Source organism: Urocitellus parryii, chromosome 1, assembly GCF_045843805.1.
Source record: "Urocitellus parryii isolate mUroPar1 chromosome 1, mUroPar1.hap1, whole genome shotgun sequence".
Taxonomy (NCBI): Eukaryota; Metazoa; Chordata; class Mammalia; order Rodentia; family Sciuridae; genus Urocitellus; species Urocitellus parryii.
The window spans coordinates 215,749,515-215,774,007 of record NC_135531.1 but is presented as its reverse complement, the minus strand read 5'-3'; the positions used below and the strand labels follow the sequence as shown (position 1 = coordinate 215,774,007).

Below are 24,493 nucleotides of genomic sequence, written 5' to 3'. Positions count from 1 at the left end.
CAAGCTGGCCTGGATTTTCTATTTTAAATGTATATATTTTCTTTTTAATCTAAGACTACAGCAGATATTTGGGGGAAAGGAAGATAAAGCATGTTTTAGAATAAAATACTGCTGCTGCTTGACCCAAGCAAATAAATATGTGGTAGTTTTGAAGCCCTGTTCAAAGATATAAACCAAAGATCTTGGAGACATTCCACTGAGTAATTTATATTAATATCCTATGGAGTAAGTCTTGGAGGAGTTGAGAGTAAGAGAGACAGAAGAAGACAGAGACAGAGACAGAGAGAGGACTGCCACCCGGCCCCTGGGGTGAAGACTCTTCTCATCCACTGTTTGTCCTATTTATTCTGTCTGGTGTAGAGGTGACACTGAAGCGGTATGACATTTTGGGGTGACAAAAGCCAGCAACAAGAGATATATTCTCCAAGTGTAAAGTAGTCTTGCTTTCTAGTCCATGTTTCCAATTATGACTCATGAAGTCAGGTAAGACTTGAAGGTAGGGATGCTTCATGGTAACATAAATGGAATCTGAGTTTCCATTTATTAATTTCCTAATTGAAAGGACAAATTTTCTATTCCCAATCTAAAAATTTAATGTCAGTACTAAATACAGTTCTGTGAGATTTATTGATTTATATATGTTGCATTTGTATAAGTTGTGGATGGAACAAAGTTTATTCAAGTTTCAGAGCCACTTAAAGAGCTGACTAGTAACAGGAGCAGCATAGAACTCAGTCTGATACTAGATCTGATACTAGACTTTCTATGTCTTTTGCCTCCCCAAAATTCACACAGAAGACACAGGCTGATCGGGTTTCCAGAAGACACCATTTAACATAAGTAAATGCAGCCAAGGAGTAGGTGTAAGGGAGAGAGTCTTACCTTTGGGGAATCAGCTTCTAGAGAGATTAGGAAGGGGAGCTTATGACAAAATGTAATATAAAAATTAAGTAGAAAAAGTTAATTTAAGGTTATGAGAATAAAGAAACTTAATAACCATAACACCATCCCAAATTGCTTCAATTGCTTTCTAATAAGAGACACTAGCATAGCAAAGGAATTCCTTTTTCTTCAGATTAGCAACTGAGGAGACAGGATGGTATAGTTTAGATTCTTATTTATAAATTCTGGAAAATTCAATAGAACATTTCATTACAATTCTTGATATCTGAGGACATACCTATCCCTGCGCATGCACTTAAAATCACCAGAGACAACTCTAGGGGTTGTTTGCATATTTATATATAAATAAACAAGAATGGGTAGAACTTTTGAGAGCCAAAAATTTCAGGGTAAGGAAGTGAGTAAAATTTTCAGGGACCTGAGATAGGGGACTAGCAATATACTGAACATAAAATCCCCACTGTATGTGATATCTCTTTTCAAAAAGGAAATAGGAAGTGGGAAATGTGGGCACACATCTGAGGGGTTCCAAGGTGGGTGATGATGGAATACAATAAAATCATACAGCAAAAGAGTAGGCCAAAATAAATGTCCAAAAATGCCATGCATTAGAACTCACTTATACCTCCATTTCCCCCCACTGTGCTAGTTTTGGAGTGAGCTTTATATTTTCAAGTGAAATGTTGGAAAACAATAACATTTGTAAAAAAGACAATTTTGACCATTTTCAAAATGAATTTACTGAACCATTTTAGATATAAATTTGATGGAAACCAATATCATTCTTTCGCTAGTAGATTGATTTCATAAAATAATTAGAAACAGTACACCTCATTATCTTAAAATTCAAACCTTTTAGAAGGAAAGCTTGACTCCTTATCTTTTGAGTTATCAGCAGTAATCAAAAGGTTCCTCCACAAGGCAGTCTTTGACATTTCATCAGAAATATTTATCACAGATGGATCATCTCTAGTTAGGAGTTTACCAAAAAATGAAATAATAAACATTAAATAAGTAACTGTGGTTATTCAAGGACAGAAACTAAATATAGGACAATTTTATGTCTATATGAAATTGTTTTTTTCCATTTTTATTGTGGTAAAATACGTGTAATATAAAATTTACTATGTTAGCCATCTTTAACTGCACAGTTAAATGTTATTAAATACATTCATAACATAAAACCACTGCCCCTATCCATCTTCAGAACACTTTCCATCTCTTAACCCTGAAATTCTATGTGCATTAAACAATAAATCCCTATTCCTCCTCTCCCAGTCCTTAGCAACCACTTTCTGTCTCTATGACTGTGACTACTTTAAGGGCCTCATATAAGTTAGATAAAACAGTATTTATCTTCTTGTGAGTGTTTATTTCATTTAGTATAATGTCCTCAAGGTTCAGCTATGTTGTACCTTATGTCAGAATTTCTTTCCTTTTAAGGCTGAATAACATTTTGTTGTACATATGTACCAAATTTTATTTATTTTACAAGATTTTTAATAATCGAAAATTAAGAAATATGCGGGGCTGGGGATGTGGCTCAAGCGGTAGCGCGCTCGCCTGGCATGCGTGCGGCCCGGGTTCGATCCTCAGCACCACATACCAACAAAGATGTTGTGTCCGCCGAGAACTAAAAAATAAATATTAAAAAAATATTCTCTCTCTCTTTCTCTCTCTCTCTCTCTCTTTAAAAAAAAAGAAAAGAAAAAAATTAAGAAATATGGAAAGACTCTCTCAATTATTAGAAAAACTCAAAAAGATCTAAAGAAAAGATTCTAATTGTAAAAATACAGGTTTGGGCTGCAGTTTCTTTTTTTCTTTTCTTCTTCTTTTTTCCTTTTCTTTTTTTTTTTTTTTTGAATTCTAGATTACTATAATTCAGAAATCCCAGAGAAATATCATCTCAGTGATTATATTTAAGTGGTATGATTATACGTATTTGGCATCCTCCCCACAAGTTTTAACAATGTCAAGTGTCTCTTGGAGACACCCAGTCAAACACCACTAGTCTACATAAACCCAACTGAGAGATGGGACAAAATCAAACACCAGGAAATGAAAGATATGTTAAAGAGACATAACTCTTTGCCCTCTTGCTGAGCAAGTAGATACATCTAATACTATGCCTAGGAATTTGATTTGTGTTGTTTTAGGCTTACAAAGATGTGCAGACCCTTCATTAATGCATTCGACCTGGGATATGGGCACATCATCAGGCTTGCTTTCACCTTATTTCCCAATCAGTCGAGTTGGGAGCTTTCCCTCCACAATGCTCTTCTCGGGTTTTCCCAACCAGAGGCACTTGCCTCCTTCCCCTCAATGCTTATGGCAATTTCTTTCTTTCTTTCTTTTTTTTCTTTTTTTTTTTATTGGTCGTTCATAACATTACATAGTTCTTAATACATCATATTACACGGTTTGATTCACGTGGATTATGAACTCCCCCTTTTACCCCGTATACAAATTGCTGTATCACATCAGTTTCCCTTCCATTGATTGACATATTGCCTTTCTAGTGTCTGATGTATTCTGATGTCTGTCCTATTCTCTACTATCCCCCCTCCCCTCCCCTCCCCTCCCCTCCCCTCCCCTTTTCTCTCTCTACCCCTTCTACTGTAAATCATTTCTTCCATTTGTATTATCTTGTCTTACCCCTCCTTTCCTCTTGTATGACATTTTGTATATCCCTGAGGATCGCCTTCCATTTCCATGCAATTTCCCTTCTCACTCCCTTTCCCTCCCACCTCTCATCCCTGTTTAATGTAAATATTCTTCTCAAGCTCTTCATCCCTACCCTGTCCTTGTTTACTCCCCTTATATCAAAGGAGTCATTTGGTATTTGTTTTTTAAAGATTGACTAGCTTCACTTAGCATAATCTGCTCTAATGCCATCCATTTCCCTCCAAATTCTATGATTTTGTCATTTTTTAATGCAGAATAATACTCCATAGTATATAAATGCCACATTTTTTTTATCCATTCATCTATTGAAGGGCATCTAGGCTGGTTCCACAGTCTTGCTATCGTGAATTGAGCTGCTATGAACATCGATGTAGCAGTGTCCCTGTAGCATGCTCTTGTTAGGGCTTTAGGGAATAGACCGAGAAGGGGAATAGCTGGGTCGAATGGTGGTTCCATTCCCAGCTTTCCGAGAAATCTCCATACTGCTTTCCAAATTGGCTGCACCAATTTGCAGTCCCACCAGCAATGAACAAGAGTGCCCTTTTCCCCGCATCCTCTCCAGCACTTATTGTTGTTTGACTTCCTAATGGCTGCCAGTCTTACTGGAGTGAGATGGTATCTTAGGGTAGTTTTGATTTGCATTTCTCTGACTGCTAGCGATGGTGAGCATTTTTTCATGTACGTGTTGATTGATTCCAACAGCATATCTTATAGAAATCGATAAAAGAATCATGAAATTCATATGGAATAATAAAAGACCCAGAATAGCAAAAACAATACTAAGCAGGAAGTGTGAATCAGGCGGTATAGCGATACCAGACTTCAAACTATACTACAGAGCAATAGTAACAAAAACAGCATGGTACTGGTACCAAAACAGGCGGGTGGACCAATGGTACAGAATAGAGGACACAGTAACCAATCCACAAAACTACAACTATCTTATTTTTGATAAAGGGGCTAAAAGCATGCAATGGAGGAAGGATAGCATCTTCAACAAATGGTGCTGGGAAAACTGGAAATCCATTTGCACCAAAATGAATCTGAATCCCTATCTCTCGCCGTGCACAAAAGTTAACTCAAAATGGATCAAGGAGCTTGATATTAAATCAGAGACATGGCATCTGATAGAAGAAAAAGTTGGTTATGATCTACACGCTGTGGGATCGGGCTCCAAATTCCTCAATAGGACACCCATAGCGCTAGAGTTAACAAATAGAATCAACAAATGGGACTTACTCAAACTAAAAAGTTTTTTCTCAGCAAAAGAAACAATAAGAGAGATAAACAGGGAGCCTACATCCTGGGAACAAATCTTTACTCCACACACTTCAGATAGAGCCCTAATAACCAGAATATACAAAGAACTCAAAAAATTAGACAATAAGATAACAAATAACCCAATCAATAAATGGGCCAAGGACCTGAACAGACACTTCTCAGAGGAGGACATACAATCAATCTTTTTTCCTTTTCTTCTTCTTATTTTATTTTATTTTATTGTTTTTGGTGGAACTGGGGGCATGAACCTGGGGCACTCTAACACTGTGTCATATCCTCAGTCCCTCAGTTTCTTTATTTTCTTTTTATTTGGAGATGTTATCTCTAAATTGTTGAACTTGTGATCTTCCTACCTCAGCCTCTGGAGTCTCTGGGATAACAGGACTAGGACATCACACCTGAGTGGGCTGCAGTTTTTAAAAATTTGTTTCACATAACAGATTAGATTCTACATGTGGACTGCTTAGGCTCTTGCACCTGGCATTTACAGCCATGCAGATCCCTGGTCTGCAGGTGTGGGCCCTTCAGTTGCTCCCACTTACTCAGTAAGCACTGAGTTCTCACAATGATCCATATCAAGCTTTATGCCCCCCCAACCTCTACTTCACCTCCTCCATCTTGCCCTGGCTCATTCAGACACAATACAATGGCCTCCTGACCATTGTAGAACACTAAAGGTTTCAGGGCCTTGTTCTAGATCTTTCTTCTGCCCTCACAAGTATTTCATCCCACCATATATAACTTCCCTCTCTTTGTTCCAACATCACCTTCTCAGGCTCTTGCCAACCACTCTAATTAGAATTGCTATTTCCATCTCCTCATACCACACCTATCCCTTTTATTTGATATTTGCCTTCACTGCAGTTTTCACCATCTGAAATACTATACTATATTACTTGTTCATTTTTTTAATGTTCTGTCCTCCATTTCTACTCTACTTAAATATAAATTTCATAAGGATGTGATTCTTGATCATTCATTCATGTATTTGGTACTCACTTACATGATAACTGTTTTTTAACAGATGAATGCAGCCTGTATCTTTGGCAGAGCTCTTTCCACATATCTAGGGTAACCTACAATATCAGAGCCTGTAGTATACCTGATGCTTTTATTACATTTTAAAATGGCACCAATTATAGGTTACATCCAGGATGCTGCAAAACATCCCCAGGGGTAGAAACAACCAAATGGCAGTAGCAATTAATTATTTACCAAGTGAAATAAAGTTTCTATAACAGAAAATATCTCTCTTTTTGTTATGTGTAGGTAAAACTGCTATGACAAAAATCATGTCCTATAGAAGTCCTAAGTGACCTCACATGAACCAAATTGGTGGTTGCTCACAAGAGTGCAACAACTCAACATTGAAGATGGAAAAAAACAAATAAACAAACAAAAAACTTGGGTCTCTACTTTACCCAATCTAGAAAGGTGCTCTTTAATTCCTCTAATCTGCCTGAAAAGAGAGCTTCCTAGTAACACAAAGCATGAGATCAACTAATTTAAAAAGAATCATCATGTGAAACACAAGTTTTTCATGAAATTACATTACAAGGGGCTATGAGCAAGAGTTTAGAAAGTGCTAGATTAGACAAAGTTAAACTTCATTTTAAAAATCCAATACTACTTAGATTATTTCATATGCAGTTGTACATTGTGAATTTTCAAACTAGAATGCAATATGGAATGTTTTCCAAACTTATTTCATTATCAGGCTCTTCTCGGAGTGTTACCCCATGAGACTAGGTTTCCATAGAATACATTTAGAAATATACTGGTTCCACTAAATCAAGAGGATTTTAGATTTTAAGTGTTGCAGAAGGAAAAAAAAAAAAGAAAGAAAGTAAAAATGCCTTCTATACTTATACTCACCCTTAAGTGCTATGTAATTTTATTTAAAACTTTTTAGGAAATATGATTTTAGAATATACCCTAAAGCTCCAAAATATTCCTATTTTGTCTTTAACACTATGACAAATTCCTCCCTCAGTGGAAATTATCCCCTGTTGGTTTTTTTTTTTTTTTTTTTTTTTTTTTTACTGGCAAGCCTTAAATTATCCTTAAGAACGCTGAATCCATAAAATTGGGTATTAAATGGTACTTAAAATAGAATTTACAAGAAAACTAAACTAAACTATAGCAAGAGAGAGGGAGGGGTGAGTGGAGCAGTGTGTGTGTGTGTGTGTGTGTGTGTGTGTGTGTGGAGAGAGAGAGAGAGAGAGAGAGAGAGAGAGAGAGAGAGAGAGAGAGAATATTATTGGCCAAATACTTGCAAAAATGTTTATTACAACTTATAAAACTTATTTTTTTCCTATTGTATGTAAAGAATATTAGCATATTTGTGGGAATTGCATAAATCTTTCCTAAAATGATTAATAGAACTTATTCCTCCAGCTCAAGAAATAGATTTAACTTTTCATTTTAAGGGGTAAATTCCCAGAGTTAAAATATTGACCGGTGATCAACTTGGTGAATACCTATCTCATTTAATCCAGAAGTGAATCTTACCCCTGTCCTCTATTTGCTCCTTTCTGAGACTATGAAAGATTCTTTTATAAACATCATAAAATATGAGAAGAAAATATTTCAGACAATAGTTCCTACCCCACATCATTTTATGCTACTTGGGTATAGTCATCCAGTCAGTATGGGCAGAACTTAGTACTGGAATCTGGTTAATCGAATTTCTAGTTTCAGTCTCTCCTCTAACACAACTTCAGCAAACCTCTATGAGCATCCACACAGTGTGAAATTCTTAGAGTACATATCAACATATTCTATTACAGACATGGATGTGTTTTTAAATGTATATCTTACCTATAATGCCCTTCCAGTGGGAGCTGTACTGTGCCCTCATCCTCCATAGCTAGCATACTTTGTTCCTCCTGGAAAGACAAATGTAAAGTATATAAAGTGAACCTGATGAATCTCCATTTTACATTAAAGAAGAAACACAGATTAATGTTTCATTATCTCATTAACCTCAAGACCTTCCACTTTGTTTGCATTTATTAATGCCAGCACAGGTCCTTTCAATAAAGCTTACCTACCAAGAACATAAGTAATTAATGAGAATCTCATAACACAAAGTAATTTAAATGCTAACAACAATCTCCTTCATGTCACTCAATGTAAAACATGGTTAATTTCCAAACAGACTTTTTAAAAATTAATCTAAACCTTACAAGGACAAAAGTGTGGGTAATGTAATCAGTTTTGTTGTTATAAAGTTGAAATTACATCCCAGAATGCTCTGTTAGGAGGAGATAAAGCATATATTCAGTGCAGTAGTTCTCAAACTCTACAGTAGAATTACCTGGCAGGGTTTTTAAAAATACAGATTGCTGGGTTCTGCCCTCATCTGATTCTATAGGTCTGAAGTAGAGAGGGCAAAAAAATTTACATTTCTAATGGGTTTCCACTTAAATTTGACTATGCTAGTCTGGACACCACACTTTAGAACAAATGCTGCAGACTTGGAAGGATATAATAGAAGATATCTTCCTATAATATATGTATCAAAACATAGGTAAGCTTGGTGGAAAAACAAATTGAATAGTTAGACTCCAGTCAGATGCATCTTTAGCTTTTGTTTATGCTTCACATTTCTTCTTACAACAATAACATTTCACCTTTCTCCAAAAGGTAGAAATGCTTTATTCACAAATGTATATCTTCATATATAATATTCTAAACTATATCTTTGAAATGAGGATAATCATATGGCTACCATACTAAAATGTTCTCATTAAATTTTCAAATAATGTTATCCTTAAACTTTTTCTCTGCACCCAGTAAGAAAGTTGTCTATAGATTACAGCTCTTATTTATTTTCAAATGGGTCAACTGGCATTATTCCAGTTCAAGAATTATTTAGAATATTTAAAAATATTAGGTTATGTTATTCTATCTTCAAAATGGATTTTAAGATGTACAGACATAAAGAAGTAGGTGATCCTCCCCAAGAGGGAATTGATGACAAAAAAAAAAATACAGATACAGATGGCCCTGAAGGCTCTTCTCCTTTCCCCTTTCAGTAACTTAGGAGAGCTAAACTTCCTTAACCCAGCTTAACCTATAATAGCTGCCAGAGAGATGTGACCTTTAGCTGATGCCATTATTCCTGGAAGGCAAGGTGGTACCTGGGGTTCTCTTATTCAAATCTTGGCCCTCCACTTGCACAATCTGTAATCTGAATGTCATATTCCATCTTTCTTGTTATTTATATAGGCAAAGTGGTTTTTAGTGACTCTTCAGCTCACCTATGAATATGTCATGTGATGTGGCGATAGGCCTCATTCACTCTTGCATCAGTCTCCCAACCTACTGGCCAAGGTAGGGCCCTCTCTGCAGGGGCTTTGGTTGTGGTGCATACAGAACCTCTATGCCCAGCCCAGGCTACAGAGCAATGGAGAGGCCAGGGTGCTGCATAAGCTCTGCCACGCCTCTGCTTATACATTCCCCCTCAGACACTTTATGTTATATTTTTACACGGTGGGGCTAATGGCATAACCCTGTGCATTCCAAGAACCAATTCTATTCTCTTTCTCTACTGTTTTTAAAGTATTTTTTTTTTTATTTTAAGGCCCATGTATTTTATTACTTATGTTTTACACATATTCTCCTTATCATTTGGCAGCACTATTGAAACTAATCAAGATGAGCACAGTCCTATTAGTTTAAAATAATCCATTTAAGCATAAGCAGAGCTAATCTGCAGCCTAGAATGAGATATGCCTTGCAAATGCAATAAAAAGATTATATGGAATATAATACATATATCATATTAATTTACAAGCACATCCTGGAACCCATGGGCAGAGCATATGTATCCTTTCAGGTAGAAAAGGTTACTTCCAGGGGAGAGGTTACCTTAATGCACATGGAGGAGCCTAAAGAGAAGACATTCAATGATTCCATAGGCTATGTAAAGAAAACCAAGATATAAACAAAAGGTAAATCTGTCCTTAGTTGTCCAGTAAGAGCTTAAGACTGTCATATAGTATCTTTTCTGGCCAATTCAGAAAAGAATGTCAAAAAGCTAAGGATGTTTAACAAAGAATAAAATGCAAATAAAGTTTAAGAGAAGAACAGGTTCATCACCGTGTAAGCTACCTGGCAGCAGAAAAATGAAGAAACACTATTCAATCCAACAGCAAAAATTTGGGCCAAAGCATTATGAACAATTTTGGTTTTTCTTCAGATGATTTTCCACTTTCCTCTCAAATTGCTTTCAATAATTATTTTGCACTCTGTGGCTTGTTAGCATGTGTGGGCTTTATACTAGTCATAATTCTATCCAAACAAAAACTCATCACCTCTAAAGATAGCATTTCCAAGCCATGCTTATCTGAAGAGAAGGGTGGCAGAGCAGCCGCTGCCTTCAGTGCCAGAAGGGAGCTGGGTGGGCCCTGGAGCGGGGATGGAGGGCCGGCTGCAACCCAGGCAGCACTCTGAGGGAGCCAAAAATTGAGCCTTTCTGGGGAGGAGCAGTCAAATCAGGCACCAGTCATCACGACAATCATAACTCAGGTTATGTCAACCATGCAAGCAGAGAGAGAATAGCATAAAGCTAACCAGGTATCCACCACAGACACACCTCAAAATGAGTTCTATTCAGCATTTCTTTTATACAGAATCCATCAAGAATATGCTGAGTTCTATGACGTGGTAGTACCCAGTTGTGAGGTGTTAAAAGGATGAAGATCAAAATTTACCCAAGAACATTTGAGGAGTTTCTTCAATTTGACTAAAGAAATATTTATAATGATTTAAATGTCATCTTTTGATTAAGATAATCAAAGAATTTTCAGACACAAAATAAGTGAACTGCAATTAATGCTATGTCCAGTAAAGGGAAGGAAAAGTTAGGCTTAGAAAACAAATCTACTCACTAGCATCCCAACATTTACTGAGCATGTTCTATGCTCTAGTCACCCAGTGAACAAGAATGATCCAGAAACCATTAATAAATTCATTCAATGAATATGTGTTAAGCATTATCTACATGATGGGAAGTCAGTTAGGCATTAGGTTACAACAATGGAAAGAAAGATATAGACCCTACCCTTAGATGATATGAAGGCTCACCATGAGAAGTACAGGAGCAGAAGTTGTAGAATGGAAGAAATTGTAGGTAGGAAGAAATAATGTGAGCCAAGCATAAAATGAAGGAATTAATAAAACATGTTTTCATAGTAATGAGCAACTAGCCTTGTTAGAGCCAAAGGTCTGTGTTGAGTTCAAGAGGAAAATAAAACAGGAATCAAATTGTGGGGTATTTTGATTAATAGGAGGATATATATCAAGTTATATCATGAATTTGAATTGTATAAAGATAAAAATTCTGATTCCCATATTGTGACACCTAACAAATTCTCCATCCTTTAATTACTTTTTACCTTTAATGAAGTAGTAACATCTCTTATTTTATCCATTTTTCAGCAAAGTCTGTATCTATGTAGGAGGCTTCAAATATTCCAAATTACAAACAATAACAAAGGACAAATAGGAACTCTAAGTATCTTTGTGAAGATGCTTACCGTACAGAAGAGAGAAAATATTCAGCAATTTTGTAATCTATATATCTTAAGAAATGGAAGAGATTTCCAAATTCAAGTTCAGCTCCTTTATTTTATCCAAGAAGAAAACAAGGCCTACAGAATATAAGAAGCATCTAGACATTTCCTTTCCCAACTAACAGAATAGGTGCTACAAACATGTGATAACAATGTCATATTTATAAGGATTTTTTATGATTTCTAATGTAGAGACAAGCCAATACATAAAATACTAACAATGAAAGCTCAGAAGGAAAAATGGGAGGATTAATATAGAATTCATATAATATAGAGAGACAATATATATTTTTCATCAAAATATTCAATTCATTGTCTCTAAATATATATGAATTATTATAAATACAAAAGTGAAAAATTCTGTAGAGTTATCTTGTACTTAGAATCTGAGTATATTCTGGAGATTCAGATTCTGTAGTTTAGGAAAGGGCTCATCTCAAACTTTATCATGAATCAGAATCCCCTAGAGGTCTTATTAATACGGAGCACTGGCCCCTCTACCCAGAGTTTTAACTCAGTAGGACTGGGGTAAGGCCCAAGAATTTTTATTCTAACAAATTGCCAGGTGTTGCTGGTGTAGCAGAGGTTGTGGAATCACATTTTGAAAAACTACTGCTTGAAGAAGGAGAATAAGCTTGCCACATCTTAAGATTCAATTAGAAAATATATTTGTATAATAATTAGTTATCCATGCTTTCTAAATCCACAACCCATCCTGACCCTTCTTAATAGTAAGACATTTTCTGTAATTTGCTTATTGCACTTGTTTTTTTAATTTCTTGGAATTTTTCATGAACCCATTTGATACAAATCACAAAAGCCGTACTTGTCTACTTTTTCTAACAGTGTATGTGTTAGAGTGAACCCTCAGTAAATCAAGAAGTCTCAATCTGATACCTTCTGCCAAATTGAATGTCCAGGGTTTAGCTAAGCTTAACCCCATCACCCTCTCTCCAAGAGTAAACATTCTGTGGAGTTTTCTGCTTTTAACAATAGTCCTTTTGTCAAATGTGTACAATGTCCTAGAGAATATTTAAGTAGGAAGAAAGGCATGTTGGTACTCTGAGCACATTTGGACATCCAGAATTTGATTCTGCAGTCTTCCCTTTACACAGAGCAATGTGCAAAATGTCAGGGTTCCAATATTCATTTCTACCCTGATTATAATCCTTTCTTTCTAAAAACTGAAGCATATGCATATGCATATGCATGAAGTACATGAAAATTTGGAACAGAAGCTCTGCGACCTTGGACTGGCCTGTGTAGCTATTTATTCTGCTTAACTCATTATTGAATTTTAAGGTCAAATGAATGCTTTTTCAGTGCCATAAGACCATAAATGGGCTACTGATAGGAAAACCCTAGAGGATAAAGGTACAAGCTTGTAACTATCATCAAAAGGACAAGAGGTGAGCTCACTTTAAATTCAACTCTCAGGGAGCTGAGACATTTCTGCTATTTACTATCTTGCCAGATCATGATCAAAGTTACTCAATTAATTTGAGCAATTGCAGAAATGCAACATTTCTGGAGAACTTGTCCATTTGCCACCTTAATGCAAAATCTCCTGGAAGACTGGGCCTTGGTACAAGATGCCATAGTTAAGATCACATCCTTTAGTGGAGTCCTTAAGCTCAAGAAATAAAATATCAAGATCTAGGCAACCAAGCAGAAAATCAACCAGAGATTTAACTTTTAGTGTCATCCTCCTTAAATCTTCCTACTCTCTTCCCTGATCCTACTTTTTAAATGTTAATCCCAGGTTATAACATAAACATCTTTAAACTTTCTTTTCTCTCCCCAGTTTGATGCAGAATTATTTGCCTTTGCAATAGTGAGAACTACATTTTAATGTTCAATTGTAGTTTATTTTTTGACTATTATTGATTTTCTTGTTTCTTTCCATGTAATGAGGATCACATGGAAGTCTCACTGTATTTATCTATTTGAATTTTAAAGATCCATAGACTTGTCTGATGAACGTATTACAACATTTTTTCCCCTCTCAACTTGGAGCTGAAGAATTTGGCTATAAAATTATCCCAATAAATCTTTAACCTATTTTTATATACTTGCAGAAAACATGAGTTCTAGGAAATTTAGGGACACTAGTTACTTCTAGAATTTTTCATAATCAGAAGAGAGTAAATACCCATTAGATTATAGCAGGATATAATGTAAAAAGGTTAGAAGCTAATTATATAGAATTTCTACCTAATGGGATTAATAAATTGCAAAATGGATATAGGGTACATACATACAAATGCCAAATATGCACAGCTTTGAAAGTTGGGCCGTGGAAATGGCTAATTCTATGAAATTTATTATTACCATCAGCTTTGTCTATTCTATTTCAGAGACAAAAGGAGAATCTGAAACTTTCAGTCATAGTAGGGAAGAATATTAAAGATAACATAGGAAATTACACAGCATTTTTTTCTTTTGGAAGTTCTAAATTCTAAGACTGAAGTTCTAAGAGGAGCAAAAATGTCTCATGATATGATGTGGCCTAAGATGAATGCTAGGATGCAGTGATTATACATAGCTGGGAATATTGCTATCTAGTTCCACCAGTAGCAGTAAAGACGTGGCAGGTAAACAAAGTAAGAAAATACAGTCATAGTAACTTTTAAGTTATTGCATGAATGTACTTAATAACAGTAAAATTACCAGAGAAACTATAGAGAAGCTTGTGGCCAATAAGCTTTTTAAAAAATTCAATTTATATATTTAAAAAATTTTAAACCAGTGTATTTTAATTGTACATTGTACTGGGATTCATTGTTAAATATTTGCACATGCACACCTTCTCTTCAAAATTACTTTCTTTGAAAATTTATAACTTCTTAGAAATTGTTTTCAATCTTAATAATTTTAATTACATCAACTATGAATAATTTAAGACATTAAAATTTCAATAATCTGATGTCCATCTTATTTAAATTTAGCTTGTGCCAAATTCTGTCATATTTTTCTTGAATAATACCTGAGGATAACAGACATTTACTGACACTCTAAAAAGAAACAAGAGATCCAAAATATACTAGTTAAAACATTATTTTTTAAAAATGTCTAATACTTAAATCAGAATACATTAAACTTAGAAAAATAGAGAACTAATGACAAATTTATAATATTTAATATTATATTAATATACTAGAAGTATGATTCTATATATGCCTTCTATACATTTTGAAAAATTGAAATATTTATACAGAAAAAAATATATCATCATGGTCCGTCTATGTGTGAAAATCTATTGACTGCAATGGAATACCATAAAAAAAGAAAGGAATTATTATTCACATTATGTAGCCATACAGGTAGAAAATTCTGAGCAGAAACTTCATTAGATTTTGTGGCTTAATCTGAGTTCACTAAATGACTAAGCAAAACTTAAAATTCTTGAAACATTTACAAATGAATTACCCAATGGAAAGAACATATCTAAGACTTTAAAAAATATTCTATAATTAAAAAACTGAATACATTTATTAACCACCTATAAGAAAAATTGAAATAATAATGTTCAATTCTCACAAAATATTCTTTAAATCTTATTTATATTTACATAGAAATTTTGTTTTACTTTTACAATCTATGAACTCAATCATTCTGCTAAATGTTGTATGAGTTCTCTCTCTCTCTCTCTCTCTCTCTCTCTCTCTCTCTCTCTCTCTCTTTCCATTTATATTCTTTGTAGTTTTTATATACTTTTAAAAATGTTATGATTAGTCTTCAAAATAGATCCAAGCTAACATATTAACTTTATAAATGCCCTAAAACTTAAAATAAATTGTTTTAACATATGAAATAGAATCAAATAAGTAGTTCATGAAAATAAATAGAACCCAAAATGTTTCTCAAACATTTATTCAATCTTAAATCACTTTGAATGCAAATCGTTTTTCCTTTTAAGCATTTCATCTATTTCAAACCTAACTAATTTTTCACTAGAATCTTCTGATTAAAATTTTGTTCCCTAGAAAATACCATCAGTAATAACACATCTCTGTTCCTCTCCCTCTCTCTCACTCACTTATTTCTGTCTTCACATTTTCAACCAAAACATAGTTATTGCATGACCATAACTTGTAAATGGTGAAGCATCAACAACTTTATGCCATCTATAAGTGAGAAATAATAATCCTTATGATTTGGAAGTTAATTAAGCACAAAGTATTTGTATATTTCATACATATTGGTTTCCTAATGTGAGATCTTGGTGCCCTCTGTCTCTGGTTAAATCTTCATGATTTTAAAAACTGAACTTCCGAATCTATCCATCATGGTTGTTTGTAATAATTGTCTAATGATAACTCTACTAATTTAGTTTTGCAAGGAGCAACTGATTTTCTTTTCTTTCTTTTACTTTTCTTCTTCTTCTTTATGAGACATTGCTTTTTCTCTGACTTACTTCTTTTTCAGCATCTTCTAGTTTCTTTTTCTTACTCTCAGGCATTAAATCATCCAACCAGCTGAGTTCTCGTTTGGTAAATAAGAAGTCCATCAACTTTCTTACAAATACCAGGGCTAACACCTGAAGAAAATAATAAAACAGCTTAATATTTAAAGAATAAAAGTGGGAAATATAGATTCAATTGTTTTTGGTAGAAATGAGTCAGTTTGATTAGGGCTAACATTAACTTTGAGATGAATATGTATATTCATGTTGAGAATTTATAGTTTTTGAAGTATTTGAAACTTCTTGGAAATATTTAATTAAATTTCACTTAAAAATACCCCTGATGCTAAATTTTGAAAGTTTATACTTTTTCACCTAGGGTAAATTACCTCATATTATAACAAACATTCAGAATAATATAGACAAAACTAATATGAATCACTGAAATTCATGATCATTTTCAGTCCCTATCTTTGTCACTAATTTTAGTACCAAAGTTTATAGTAGGGTTTCCAATGGTTGTTCAAACCCCATACTAAGGTTTATAATCAGACTCTTTTGTTCCAATTTTAGTTTGTGTGTTTCCAAAGGGACCCCAAAATCAGAGGAAAAGAGTGGGTACAAATTTCATACCATCATGGGAAAGACAATAGCAGCTCTTGAAACTTTTATTATCCACAGAAGGCCAAGGCAACTCATCTGAATAACTGTAAAGAGATGAACTTTTCGGAGTGGTACATGCCGTAGATATATAAAATCTGGTTGATGTTTTGCAGGCATCCAGAAGAGCTTTATCCTATCAAATAACTAAAAGATTAAGCAGACTAAATTACATTTAGTAATAAGACAACAATAGAAATAGAAAGGCAGATATTTAATATAGTCCCCAAATTTTAGGTTGACATAATGTATCTGTGATAATTGGACATCAATGAGATTGATACACCGCACTGAAATACTACAATTTTAATTTACAACCGCACAGGTTGTAGAGTATAACAACAGTAATGCCAGTGCTAAATGCTAAATAGTAAAGCCAAAGTCAGTGCTACCTTGGAGAGTAGAGTCCTGAGGGCAAAAGGTCATCTTTATTCTTGTCACATCACAATCTCCTCCTTTTCCTCCACAAATACTGGGTATTCCTGTACTCCCAAGCTCAGTTCTCTTCTATCCTGGAATGGCTCATCTTTCCACTTTAACACACTTCCTGATGACTCCCAAACTGGCTGTCTCCCTCAGTTACCTCTCTGAGTTCCAGACCCCACCCAGCTGCTGTGGAGGATGTTCTGAGTTCCTTATTTGAACTCTGCTCCTTTTGCCACTTAGATCCCCAACAAGGGTTTTGATGCTGTCTTTACAAACACAAACTTCTTAACCATAAATATTTAACCTATATAAGAGAAAAATGATTGGATTGTGAGATCTGTGAGCCAATCAGTGGATTAATCCTCTGATATGGATTAACAGAAGTTAACTGTAGGTAAGTAGGATGTGACTGGAGGAGACAGGTCTTAGGGGTCCTGCATTCGGGGTGAGCTCTCTTTCTCTCTCTGCTTCCTAGTACCATGTCCTGAGCTGCTTTCCTCTGCCATGCCCTTCTGCTATGATGTTCTTCCTCACCTTAAGCCCAGAACAACGGAGTGAGACCTCCAAAACCATGAGTACTAAATAAGCCTTTCTTTCTCTACAGTTGCTCTTGCCAAATCTTTTGATTATAGCGCACACACGCACACACACACACACACACACACACACAAACTGACTAAAAACCGAGGAGGAAAGATAGTAAAGGATTCAATAGGTTGTATCAAAACAGAAAAAGTAGTAAGTTCTAGTGTTCTAAAAACACAATGAGGTGACTATAGTTCAAAATGACCAACTATATATTTTTAAGAATGGCTAGAAAAGAAAAGTTCAAAGACTCAAAACACAAATGATAAGGGGATGAAAATGTTAATCACCCTGATTTCATCAGTGTATATTGTATAATATAATCAACCTCATATAGATGTACAATTTTGTGTTAATAAAATTTTTTAAGGTTTGGCCATTCAAAATTCACAAAGTTCTTGGTGACAGAGATATCCAAAGAGATCATTAAGATCAGGTTTACTTATATTCATAGTTTAAATTGTTTTCTCCATATTGGGTATGCTTATCCTCCATTAGCATTCACCCCAAACCTCCAGTAAAATCTACATATACAAAAGAAAAAAATATTTAATCTATATAAATTTTTGTTAAAAATTGTTTTCCAGAGAGGATTTTAACTCAATTTTAACTTCTTGACTAATATACTATATTGCACTGTCAAACCATTTATGGTTTTTAATCATATTTTATTTGAATTATTTTACATAAATCAATGTTATTTTCTGTTTCAATTTTGCCATGTAGTAGCATTATTTTTGACTGCATTACTGTTGTAGCTTTGACTTTGAGGCCATTTTTATCAAGCACCCAAGTTAATAAATTAAAATTTCACCAGAAGCTTAAATCTTCCTTACATTTTACTTAGTAACACTTTGTAGTGCATAGTAATTTTATTTTGTGGTGGTCATTTTAGTTTTTCTGAAATTTTTGCCATTTTCAGTTTCTGGCATGAGGTTATTATTTAGAAAATACTATGACTTTCAATCATAGTCACTGTTCTTCTTTGTGCCATTTCTACAATAATATATGTATTGTTAAAAGGGTAAAGTTAAAATTAGTAATATTCTTATAAGAAAGAACTAGCAGTTTTCATCATATATTTCAAAATTACTCAAATCTGCAGAGGAACAACTGACCATAGTCAAACTGTTAGGGTCCTATTTTACCAAACCCTATTTGTTCATATACTAGAAATTCCAGACTCAATACAAACCTCTGTCCTTCTGTATTCTATCTTACAGAATGCAGGACCTTCCTCTGCCCATTTATCTAAACCAGAATCTTGTGCACATTAATTCATCCAGTGTCCATTCATTTACCTTCCAAAACACTTATGGAAACTTTCTATTAAGAGTACTAAGTGCTAAACTCATTCCTGGTTCATCTCTCTCCATACTGTCCATACACATACCATTAGGTCTCTTTATTTAATACTTCTCAAATATCTCTTAAAATTAGAAATCATTAAGCATACAAATAAAACTTTGGGCACAGTAAAGATAAGAATAGGGGAGAAATAAAATCCTTTGGCTTACAACTGAAAATTTCCATTTCTATACAACTAATTTTCCCTAACTACCATTTCTCCATTTATGAAGCTATGTTATTGCATAAGTGTACTTCAGTGTGTGGGTGCTTCAATTGTTATTGTTTAAGTGGCACATTTGCTTTACTTTGGATTCCCAAAGTGTTAGAATGAATATAGATGTGGTTATATATCTGAATACGGAAACAGCGTTCATCAGAACACTGTGATCTGTTTTTTCTGCCATGTTTCACATTGAGAAACCTACATAAAAGTTTCTTAATATTGCCCATAAGGTAATATATAGATTTTTTCAATGTATAGGGTAACAAAGTAACATATTCCTTGAACCATAGCTATTTAACACATTTAATTATTATTACTCATAATAGATGTATTTTAAGTTTTGCATTTGGCTTTTATTATATCATGATGTCAATATTCCATTTCCCTGCCCAGTTAGCTACAATTCCCATTAGGAATTTCAACTGCTGAGTGTGGCGCTCACTTAAATTTTCACTAAGCTTGTTTCTCAGTATGAGATGCTATTTGTCCAGGTGTACCCTGTTTTGCTGTTCATTTGTGTATTTAAAACTCATTTTACTTAACTCATAGGGCTTTGTTAATGTTTTCTTCAATTTTTATTTCAAAGAATCACTTCCCAAATAATTCCAAAACTTGACATTCTTGTTTAATTCTAAACCACATGGGTATAAAATCATATGAGTTGAATTGGGGGGGGGGGGAATCTGTTGAAACCTATCAAAATGATTTTACTTTGTTTCTTAAACTTCTGCTGTTGTATTTATGTGAGCCTGGGGCCTAATAATAAATACTTTTCACTTACAGATGAAATTAGTACTCATGGAACTTTTGCCAAAGGCAATTTAAAAAAAAATCCAGAAAAAAACAAATAAATAAAACCTCTTCCATACTCTTCCTTATCTGCCTTACCAATTCAGTTCTACCAAAAGACACTTTAAAATGAACAAATGAAATCATATCCCAGGAAAAATTTAAACACATAACACTTCTCAACCATCCCCCTCTCCTGAGTTAATTTTACCCAGAGTCAAGATGAACAAAGACATACTATCTTTGTGTGTTCAGTGATTTTACAATGACTTTGCATTGAAGTTACACCTCAATTCTGATACCTAGCACTATCCAAAGGCTTACATGCTGCTATTCTCAAAGTCAGAAACTGGCCATTCACTCAGGAACAAAGACCCATGGTGCTGTTCCTCAGTCAAGTGACTGTTCTTCTGTATGTTCTGAACAGCAATGGGACCAGCTATGTCATAAAAAAAGCTGTAATATATATTTTTCTCTAAGGTAACAAAAAACAAAACTACTCAGTGAATAAGGCTTGAATTTGATCTCTTTTTCAGGAATATTGAAGTGGTTTGGCTAAATAATATTAAGTTATAAAATAAGATTATTCAAAGGCAAAATTAAGTAGAAATCTGTATTCGTTTTTTGGAGCTGCCATAACAAATTATCACAACTTTCTGGTTTAATACAATAGAAATTTATTCTCTCACAGTTGCAGAGGCCAGAAATCTGAACCAGAATGTTGGCAGTGCCATGATCCTTTTGAAGGCCCTAGGGAAGAAAATTTCCTTTGCCTCTTCCAGCTCCTGGGGCTCCTGGCATTGTTGCCTTGTGGCAGCAAACTTCCAATCTTTTCTTCCACCTTCATGTAGCTTCTCTTTCCTGTGTTTCTGTGTGTCCTCTTCTCGGCTTATAAGGACCCCAGTTATTAGATTGGGAGTGTACCAAGTATCTGATTACATCGGCAAAGACCCTATTTACAAATAGGATAATATTCTGAGATTCCAGATGGATGTGAATTTTGATGGAACACTCACTATCCAACCCATAAAACATCATAAAAGAAATAAGCAGGAAAAATTTGCAAATAGCATCCACAATTATTTAGAATACACTTACAGAGGGTTTTAAATGTGTCCACAAATTCTTTGATACTCTTATCTTTGAAAGATGACATCTTAATTCATTTCTCTTGTGCTCAAAGCTAGACTTAGAGTGTACTTACCTTTAACAAATAGAAAATATGAAGCATGACTACATGCAATTCTGGAGAGTAAATCACAAGTCATTAGAACTTCCTCTTTCTGGGAGTTAGCTTCCCTGTCGTGAGCACACTTAAGTATCCTATGGAGAGGCCCTTGTGGCAAGAAAAACTGAAATCTCCAACCAAAATCCACAAAGGAATGATGCTTCTTGCCCATGCCCATGTGATATGTCATCCTGAAGTAAATCTTGCAACACTGTGGAGGCTCCAGATGTCTGCAGCCCTTGACAACATCCTGACAGGCCCACATGAGTCATCTTGAACCAGAACCACCCAACTAATCTGTTCCTGAATTCAAGACCCCCAGAAACTGTGAGCTCATAAAGATTTGTTGTTTTGAGCTATGGGATTGTAAAGTAAATTTTTGCCAACCACGGAAAACTAATACAGTGCCTAACATGATAATTTAACCAATATTTTAACAATGTATAAAATTTCTTTTATATTTGAAACTGCCTTACCCTATATCTTAAAAATAATTCTATAGATACAGTTGTAATAACAGAAAAATATAATAGGAAAAAATCATCCAGGATCTCACTATCTTAACACATTTTTTCCTCCACCTTTCATTTTAATCCAACTCAACCTATTAGCTTTATAAACATATGGTAGGTACTTTTTCACTTTGTATTACATCATAAGCATCTTTATCATATTATCTTGGTAGGCATCATAATTATCAATGTTCAGTGACTATCTAATTGCTTACTCATTTCACTGCTATTGGATAATAATAACATCTATTAGAATGAACATTTTTGTGGATATTTTTCTATTGTCATGGATAGATGTCCATAAATATGATTAAAGTGTCAAAGACTGTAAGTATTTGGATATATCTTGAAAAGTACTGCTGTTAATATCAATAAAAGGTATAAATGCTAAACTTCTTAAAATATTAATATATTTCTGGTAAATAAAAGTACCCTAAGATTAAGAACATTGGATGCTGGAGAGGGTCTTTTTTAACTTTTACAACTCTGAAAAGTTTGAACAATTTAATTGTGGTCTGAAAACCACTCTTCAGATGATATTGTTTTCTCAGCTGTCATATGACACAACATCAACAAACCCTAAGATAAGTCATGACAGATGTGCCTGTAGTACTGTAAGTAGCTTACCTGAATTCCCTTTAGAGATGAAGCACCCATATAAAGAAATACTCCATATAGCACTGGCATGGGAATAAACTGTAAAAGAGCAATTAGAGAAAAGGCACAAATTATTTTCTAATACATTGGCATGCTGTTTTTCATTTAGCCAAAAGTGGGGGTGGAAACAGATACAAAATGTATTTTTGAAGCAATATAATACAGAACCAGAAGACATGGATTCAAATCAGACCTTTAGCACTTTGGAAGCTTATGTAAATTATTTAAGCTCTGTGCATTAGTTGTTCACTATCTAAAAAGCGATGATAACAATAGGGTTCTTATCAATATGTAATAGGTGAAAAACTATTTCAGAAACCACATCATGCACAATAAATAAGAGTTTTAACAATTATTAATATTTTTATTTAACAATAAAAAATAACTGTTATGCAACTTGAAAGACAATTTAAATTTTATTTCACAATGGCAAGATATTTGGATTAAAAGAGGAAGAATAGATCTTACACTGAAAAGTTGTTCCTAGATTATAGTAGATATTTGTAATCATGTGTTGTTCATACTATCTCTTTTTATTGAAATAGCTCATCATCATCCACCTTTATAATTACTTACACAACATGAATTAATTCTTGTAAAAATTTCAGTGATTAAATACAAGTAAACTTGTGAAAATTATTAAATAATTCAATTAAAATTTTCAAATTACAGGCAACTAAAATGAGTTATAATTTATAGTGAAATTAACATTATTCAGAAATATCTGCCAAATTACATGACAAAATAAGTACTATGTAGTGCTCTTCAAAATGAATTAAAATATTTTAAATGTAAAAAAGTAAGTATATGTAATGATGATGTCCATGCAATAGTTTTATGGAGCACTTAAAGTATAAAACTGGATATTTGACCACAAGCATGGTTATGCTCATGTCTACACAGCTAACTTATAGCAGGTAATATTAGTTGCTAGTATATCTTTCCATTGATAAAAAATCAGAAACTTCAGTTTGTGAAGTACCCTAAAAGTGAATTCAGGTCACAGTCAATCAGAAATGAGTGATGTTTTTCCAGAGCTTGATCATCATTTCAAAGTTATTGTAATAGTTTACACAATGATTTTTATTTTGCCATTGAAAACCTTTATATATCTAAGGATTCTAAACTATAGGACATATTTTTTTCCCTTCTTAGTTTAAGAAGAATTGCATAAACATGATAAAAAAATTCATCACTTTCATCACATGCCATACAATATTTGTAATATGTTCCTTAGATTCAAGTGAAATCTTTAAATATGCATTTTCTGCTTTCTCTCAAACTCATAAAAACATTCCATTACCTTCAGAATGCTGGTCATAAAGACGGATGATCCCATGAGAATAAAAATCATAAGCCCGGTAACCCTTTGTTCCCGAATGCCAAGAAATTTGGGTTGTTCTCCTGGAGCTGAACATTCTGATTCCAATTTCAGGCTGTTGACATGAGTGATGGAAAGGACCGTGGCAGCCACAAACCATGGCAGGCCCATGATGGAGCATACTCCAAGCATGACGGCCACCATTAATAGATCCAGATGGTACCCACAACCTTTCTGTTAAAAAGCAGAAAGAAAAGGAACCATCAATAAAACAGCTAAAGGATGGCCTGATTGTGAATAGAATCCTCATCCTGATAATATCCCAAAGGCCCTCCACAGGGGATCTTCTCCAGGTAAACTCTTAAACATTTTTCCAGTTGCTCTCTGATATCTCAGTGGGAAGAGTAATATCATAGAATCAAGGCTCCCTTTTTATGCTCAATTTATCTCAATATAGTGTGATCTAGTTCAAAAAGTTTTTCTTTCAGCACTAGAAAAATATCAGTCTTTCTTAAAATGATAGTTTTTATATTTTCTATCTCCTCTGTATTTCCATTCTGATGTTACTAATCTCCTCTGTATTTCTACTTCACTATCATTAACCTCCAGGTGTTGCAAATTTAAGTGCTCCACAGAAAGTTTAAGAAAGGAAAATAAGTGGGATAGATATGAGGAGGCTGATATCAATACGTGATTAGGTCCATTCTCTGAGGGAGAACTCGAGGATGGGCAAGAGCACTGCTCCCCTCTCTCACTGGGTCCTGCAGGAACTTAAAGGGTAAAACCTCTGAGGTAGCAAAGAGTTGGCATATTTTATGTTCCAATTCTTATTTTTAATTGTGCAAAGATACCACTGCATCAGAGGCAGTATAATAAAGTGGTTAAAA

The 24,493-nt window shown here is 34.3% G+C and overlaps 1 protein-coding gene across 4 annotated transcripts in view; it reads right to left on the bottom strand.

The window, feature by feature from the left end:
* The window catches only part of Slc4a10 (solute carrier family 4 member 10), a 98,837-nt gene that overhangs the window by 4,845 nt on the left and 69,499 nt on the right, over positions 1-24,493 (bottom strand). For all 4 annotated transcript variants that reach the window (XM_026393104.2, XM_077798535.1, XM_026393105.2 and 1 more), the window contains 6 exons: positions 23,589-23,840; positions 22,256-22,324; positions 16,489-16,662; positions 15,868-15,990; positions 7,690-7,757; positions 1,756-1,872 (listed from right to left, as the gene is read on the bottom strand). In XM_026393104.2, the coding sequence (XP_026248889.2) occupies positions 1,756-1,872; positions 7,690-7,757; positions 15,868-15,990; positions 16,489-16,662; positions 22,256-22,324; positions 23,589-23,840 (803 nt within the window). The remainder of the gene's footprint in view (positions 1-1,755; positions 1,873-7,689; positions 7,758-15,867; positions 15,991-16,488; positions 16,663-22,255; positions 22,325-23,588; positions 23,841-24,493) is intronic.